The sequence below is a fragment of the Coturnix japonica genome (assembly GCF_001577835.2).
Source record: "Coturnix japonica isolate 7356 chromosome 1 unlocalized genomic scaffold, Coturnix japonica 2.1 chr1random1151, whole genome shotgun sequence".
In the NCBI taxonomy this organism is placed as follows: domain Eukaryota; kingdom Metazoa; phylum Chordata; class Aves; order Galliformes; family Phasianidae; genus Coturnix; species Coturnix japonica.
In genome coordinates, this window is record NW_015438976.1 from 1 (window position 1) to 7,306 (window position 7,306).

Consider the following 7,306-nt stretch of genomic DNA (forward strand, 5'->3'; position numbering starts at 1 on the left):
AAATTGGGCATATTGTGCTTTTTTTAGCGAGCTGGCTATGAAAATTGTGTTTGAATGTTCTACGCAATCTTGCAGTATTTCGCTTCTGAACTGAGGGGGATGAAAAGTGTCTAGAGTATGTACTCAGTGCAGTTTTGCTTATTTTTGTATTTCTCTGACATTATACTGATATGAAAGAATATCTTTTAAGCCCATACTGGCTAGCATAGTCTGACAGGGGTAAGATGAGAGGAGATGTCCTTTGTATCCTAAATTAAGAATTTTGCAGCTTGTTGCATTTATGCTTTTTTTTTTTTTCTAAGTGAAATTTGAATAGCTAAGTAACAAGGATAATAACAACAAATAAAAATAATTATGTAAAATGATACTTGGAGAAGAATTTGCTCTTAAATTAGTGCTTCTCCGCATTTTTCTCAACTTTTAATATATAAGTAAGTTTTAAAAATTTATTCTTTTTTTTTTATTTTTTCTCTTTTTCTTTTCTTGGTAATCATTTTGACACAAGCCAAGACCAAGCGTCATATCCTCAAGTACTGTAAGGTTTGAGGTGAACGGTGAAAAGTTCAGTAAATTCGCATTGCTTTAGAGAGTAGAAAGAGAGGACGTTGGGAAGGAAAATACAGTATTTTGTGGCACACGTAGAAGATGCTTTGTAAGTCATGCCAAAGGTATTAGGCAAATAACTGCTATACCCAGGCATGCTGAACAGTAGGATTTTACAATAATACTAGAAAAGCTGTAGCAAGGAACTTCTGTATTACCACAGTAGGAGAGGTACTGCTAATCCAAACAATTGCAAGTGGCACCTTGTAAGCATGTAAAGCCTTTCAATGCTCACCTACATTAGCTGAAAGCATCCTGATGTATCTGAGCTCTAATAAGTCTGATGTAGGGTCAAATGCAAGCATGTCTTACTATAGAAGCAAAAACTTCTAAAGTTCTGACTTCCTACACTAGGATAAATATTAAAGTAGTTAGTATTGTTCTAATAATTCCTGTTTTTTTTGTTTTTTTTTCTGTTTTGCTTTCTACTCCCAAATCCCACAGGAGGCCCAGAGCCTGCAGATGCTATAAGCACGGTTTACAAACTCCAGTGAATCATATGCATTGCATAACCTTGTATTAGTTAATATCCCACTTTTTTCTATTGTAAGTTTCCACACTTAAAAATTCCAGTCAAATCCAGAGAGTACCAAGACTTTTAACGTATAAGGGAATGGTTACCTACTGTCTCTTTGAGGAGGCTGAATTAGTTCTTTGCCACTCTGAAGCTGTATTTCTTGTAGTGGCTTTTATTTCTCATTTTAAACTGTAATGCAGAGTCGATGACATGTAGTAAGGTGGCATTTATTTCCATGCTATATTAGCTCCCAGTACCATCCATCCTTAGTGCCTCCAAGTCGTCGGGTTTGTGGAATCAAGAAGAAGAACGAAAACGACAGGAGAAATGGCAAAAGGAGCAGGATCGTTTACTGCAGGTAATGTTAATCTTTGTGACTTTGTGTGTGGTAACTATTACAAAAGAAAACTTCTCTTGACTTCTATGACTCTTACTGATGGCAGAAGAGGACTTCGAGCTATACTTTCTGGGCTGCAGAGTCACATACGTAACTTTTCAGAAAGAAAAAAGAGGGAAATGCATTAGGAAGTTTCACAAAATCAAACCTAGACTGTATATTCACTACAGCCAGAAGTGCTCAGTCATCAGAAGACTGATTTGCTCTCACTGGTAAAATAATTTACAATGAGCAAAGACCTAAGTCATCACTGAATGTATGTTGGTTGTTTTTTTTTTCTTGCAAGAAAATTCTCTAGGATGAGTTTTGCCATCCATTCGAGACGTTGGCTGCCTTCATCTCTGAATATAAAGCAGTGCTATGGTTAAATGCCTGCTAGCATCCTATTGTTAAGCAGTCACTCAGTTGGAATCATCTTGGTTCCCAGGACCTCAGGAAGCTGAACCAATTGACTAGTGCAAATCCACCGTGATAATCAGATACCAGAGATGGAGGAAAGTGTTGCAAAAGGAAAGGGCAATGATTGCTATCTCAAGATGATACACAAAAAACATTCCAGGATTAAGTAGGCTTATGCTTCACTGAGCTGAGGTCTTTATTGAAAGATGCATCTCTGGAAATTAATTTAAGTATGTAAGGTCTGTTGGCTAGCAGAAGCATCAGTGAATCTCATTTACTCTGTGCAAGCCATCTTAAATAGCATTTAGGCATTCAGCAGTAAATCATGATGACAAAACACAGTTTAACTATTCTCTTGCTTTTTGGATGTTTCAGCTGTTGTCATGCCTTTCCGCTTTCCAACTCCGCAAGGCAGGGGTCATGATTTTTTAAACATGTTATAATATCTGTTATGGCTTGGGTGCACAATTTGACACCTGGAGAGATGCCTCTGAGGAGTATAAACCTTGGCTTCTCTTTTACTGAGAACAGTTTAATTCCTCTGCCTTCTCCTCGTTTCCTTTTTTTTCCGCAATTGAAAAGCTAAATTTAGCCAGAGTAATAATGCTATTTCTCTGTTCCATGTCTTTATTTAAAGACTAGAGAAGGGAAGTCTTTCTTTGCTAATTTCCAGCATCTTAGAAGGAATGTCTGCAATCACTGCATATTTTACTTTTCCCAAGATTGAAGTGGTGGTTGACAAAAGCAACACAATGTTTATTGTGAACCTTGAGTAATGCCTTAAGACATTGCATTGATTTCATATTAAAACCAGTCATAGGCAAAATGGGAGGTCCCAGAGTAGGCTTTTGTTCAGATGAGTTTTCTTGAAGGGCAAATGTTCTTGCTGAAACCAAATTACTGCCTCATATTTCCCTTAGTCATTGCTTTATATTTATCATATTACTCTGTCTAGTTCCAAGTTAAATATAATTACTCTGTAATCAAGAAATACTTTAGATAACTTAGTTCCCAACTGAACGAAAATCAGCTGTAACGACGGAATACAGCAGATGTGAGGTCAGTTGTTATGAGACTTGTCATGTAAGAAGCCTAGATTCTCTGAAGTTGATGGCTGAACTCTTTGTGATTGTATTTGAGCCAAAATGTCCATTTGTGGCTCACCTAATGTCCCAGAGGAGCTCAAGCAAGTGTTTATACCACACTCATGAAATAAAGAGTAGAATATTTTAATGCAATTAAACCAAATTCCTTATTTATGTGTTTAACTTCATCTAACCTAATAGGAGAAGTATAAACGGGAACAAGAAAAACTGAGGGAAGAATGGCTACGAGCTAAGCAAGAAGCAGAAAAAGAAAACTCCAAATATTTAGATGAGGTAAGATGTTGAGTATGGCTTCACTTTTGATTGTTTGGTTTCACTGTGGCTTTTTAACATACTAGTGGTGAGATGTAAACATATGCATAATAATTTTGTTATTTCATTTATTGCCTTGTTTTGGAACATAATTGCTCCTAAACCAAAATGATTGCCTATGACTTTATAGAAAGCGATTAGTAAAATGGAAAGAGGAAATTAATTAGTTTAATTTTACTTTTTTCATCATGGATTGGTTAACTAACTAACACTGGCATTCAGCTTGTTCTATCTCTGGAAAATTTACATATCAAATCAACTTCAGCTTGGCTATCATATATTTTAAAACTTTGAACGTGTGTTGTTTCTATTGCTAGCTACTTTCTGGCTGCTTATGAGACCATGCACAGGTTTTTTGCTGAGCACACAGGAAGTACCTGTGATACCTCTTCTCTTCTGCTACGTAAACACTGGCTACATCAGTTGTGTTCATGTTGTCATGAGCATCAAGACTTTAAATTAAGGTTTACGGTTTCAATATTGAAGAAACTTGTTTGTGCTGTTCAAAGTCTTTGCTGTACAAGAATATAAAACATTTCATTTTAAAAAATCATTAAAAATTTGGATGAGCCAATCCTTAATTGGCAAAAAGAATTTGTCTTCTACAGTTAAAACTTATTTTGACCATTGAAAGACCTTTTTCATGTTTGACACGAAGGTTAGCGGTAAGTCAGATACTTAACTTTCTAATGGCAGGAGAATAGCAGGCTGGAGCTTTCCTCCACATGATGATTCCTGTGAAGTACATTGGTCAGCCAAGTGGCTGTCTTGGGTGGGTCTCAAGTTTTGAAATCATAAAAAAAAAAATTGGTTATAAAGAAAAGTTTGTTTTTGGTGAGGATTTAAGTGGAGATGGAATGGCATGGAATGTAAGAAGTGTTTTAGAAAGCAGGATGTTTCACATAGTTGTGGACACACTGCCCACCATGCTTGCTAAGGCTGCTGTACGGAATGAAGCTCTTGCATTAGGAGAATAAGCCAGCAGGCACACATTCAAAAAGAAACCAAAGTACACCCTGTCTCTTACATTTGAGAGTATTTGGGATGCTTTTTACACCAGCCTTCCGATGTTGAATAAATAATCTCTTCTGATTCAGCAATCTGCTTTTTTTAAAAAAAAAAAAAAAAAAAAAAAGAAAAAAAGGAAAAAAGAAAACAAAACAAAAAAGAAGACCAAACCACAGAGCTTCATCCCCTAAAAATGTTATTTCTTTTATTTGTCACAGGAACAAACTGTTATAACCTCAAACACAATCTCAGTCTCTACACGAGCTCCATCTGCCTCCAGCTGGAGGGCAAGCCCTGAAGTGAGTACTCCTGAGGAGCCAGAAGGAGATGGAGGAAGTGAGCTGGCAGCACACTTGCTGGCCAAGGAAGAAGAAAGGAGGCTTCAGGAGGAAGAAGCAGCCCTGCGTTTTGAGCGAGAAAGGGAACTCCAAGAACTAGAGCTTGAGAGACAACGTAAAGAGAGGGAACAGCAGTATGCTGAGGAGCAGAGACGGCGAGCGGAGATGGAGGAGCAGAGGCGGCGGGCAGAGATGGAGGAGCAGCGGCGGCGGGCAGAGATGGAGGAGCAGAGGCAGCAAGCAGAAAGGCAGAAGGATATGTCAGTGGAGACGTCTCATTACCAAAGGTCTGCAATTGGGATGAACTCTCCTTTCTGCATAAAAGTTGAAATACCTTTCTAAATGGAGTACATCTTGAATATGTGCATTCATTTCAGGTTCATATTGTAGGTTTATCAGTGCAAGATACTACACAATAACCTAACCATCTTGTAGTTCAGCAGCGAAATAGTAAAGCTATCCCAGTTTTGTCATCTTGTGCTAATTCTGTAAGCACGATCATAATTATGGGTGACTGAGTTGGCATAATTTGAGCCCTGCCATTCCGTAGTTCCTTTTGTTGAAAACCACTTCTTCACCTTGTGCAGGCCAGTTTTCTTTTGTGCTCTCATAGTATAGAAATAATTGCACATTCATTTTTGTGTTTCAGCTGAGGGAAGAGATTTGGAATCTAATGGATGATAACTTAAAATTCTTCAGCCTGACTGCCAGTGCTCATTGCTATAAATGATACTGCATTACATAAAGTATCCTGCTGAGGCTGAATAAAATGCTGTTCTTTCTTTCTGATGGTAGAAGAATCAGGTGTGAGATGAAGTCATCCCTCTTGAATGGAGTGCTCTATTAACCCATTTCTGCTCATTTTCAAATAGATACAGATAGAGTAATTGTCACCAAATCAAAGATGACCTGAAGCACTTAATATGAAGATTTGTAAGATCTTCAGTGTAGGACTGCAAATTGAGAGCGCGTGGCTCAACAGGGCTTTCAGGAGAAATATAAACTTAACTCTTTTCTAACAAAGGCATGACTGATCTTTACAGATTCCTCTTTCGTTTTAGTTTGACAGTGCGACAGTAAAGTTTAGATGTGCCAGCATGCTAATTTCTCAATGAGAAGCACCATCATGTATGAGTTAGCAAATACTGGCTTAGGTATTGTATTGTGTTGGGCATATTTATCTTTGAGTGTTAAAGTGTTTCTTCCATCACCACATTCATCAGTTTGAACTATTTTATTTATTAATTGCATAAATGCAAATTCTTGCATAGAAGTTTTCCAACTACTGCTTCAGGCATCACAGGAGATTAATATATCCGAAAGATTAAAGGAGTTACTTTTCCCTGTTTCTTGTGCACTTAGCTTACTGCCTTGCATACAGCAATCTTGACTGTTTCCCTTGAGGATTTCCCTCCCTTTTTTTTTTGTACATACCAGAATATGCATCTAATTCTTGGAGAACTTCTGTGTTTGGACAAAGCTTATCTTCTGTCTTTGAAATAGATGAGATAATTACTGTCATATAGTGATATTTTTTCAGTGTCTTATTCTATTTATAATCTTCTCCCTCATGTTTTCACATTTGATTAATATCTGAACTTTGTATTTTCTGTATGTATACTATTAGTTCAATTTTGAAGTTTTTTTAAATATATATTTTCTTTTTTCTGCATGTTACTTCTAGACGTTACGAACGCTATGAAGTATCTAAAACAACAGAGAACCGACCTGGCCAACCTCTCATTGACAGGTGAGAAGAAATGCAATCAATGTATAGGTTGAAATATCTTCAGCAATAAGTCTTAAGTTCTTAGGCATGTAGAAGTTTCTACTCCTCGCTTACAAAAAGGCAATTTCTGGCTGTTTTTTAACTTTTTTCTTTTTCTGGCTTCTTTTGTTTGTTGTATTTCTGACTGATGAAATTAAGGCTCCTTAGATCTTTGTCTTTGTGGGAGCTTTTGTTTGTTTTCCTAAGTATCTGTTAGAAATATTTTTGTCAGGAAATATTTATAGTTCTATGTATATCTTTTGCTGTACATAAAGATAGTGCATCTTTTTTTATAGGCATTATGAACGCTATGAATCTTCCAAAACCATTGAGGAGCGACCTGGTCAGTCATTTTCTGACAGGTATGTGTAATACTGAAGTTCAGCATATATGGTAATACAGGATCACAGAATATCCTGAGTTGACGGGACTCAGAAAGATCACTCTTCACTGTCTTCATAGACTCTCTTTGGACACTCTCTGATAGTTTTGTATCTTTCTTACATGTGGTGCCCAAACCTGCCCCCAGTGCAGGAGGTGAAGCTGCATAGCACAGGGCAGAGTGAGGCTCTCTGTGTCAGAAATCCTTGAAACTTCCAATCAACTTTGGCTAATGGCAGCTACTGCAGTTTTTATGGTCTGTTTTTGTACTGAGGAAACAAGTAACCAAACTCTTGGCAAATTACATGCTGTGCTGTAAACAAGAGTTAGTCAGTCAAGATTTTAATGGGAGAAGCTGAACTATAAGGAAGTAAATATGTGGGTGGTATTAGATTTACCTGGCTGGAAAACAACTTCTTGGCTGTGTCATACTGTGCTATACAAATTAAGGTGCAGTCATCCCAATGAAGATTGTGA

The 7,306-nt window shown here is 37.2% G+C and overlaps 1 protein-coding gene across 1 annotated transcript; it reads left to right on the top strand.

Annotated features, from left to right (window-relative positions):
• Positions 1 to 1,367: 1,367 nt before the first annotated feature.
• On the top strand, positions 1,368 to 6,835 carry LOC107306754 (LIM domain only protein 7-like; the record flags this gene model as incomplete). The annotated part of the gene is made up of 5 exons (XM_015850100.1): positions 1,368 to 1,478; positions 3,203 to 3,295; positions 4,561 to 4,967; positions 6,365 to 6,430; positions 6,745 to 6,835. Coding segments are annotated over 5 exons (753 nt in total), but the record flags the coding sequence as incomplete, so codon positions are not given.
• Between the last annotated feature and the right edge of the window lie 471 nt (positions 6,836 to 7,306).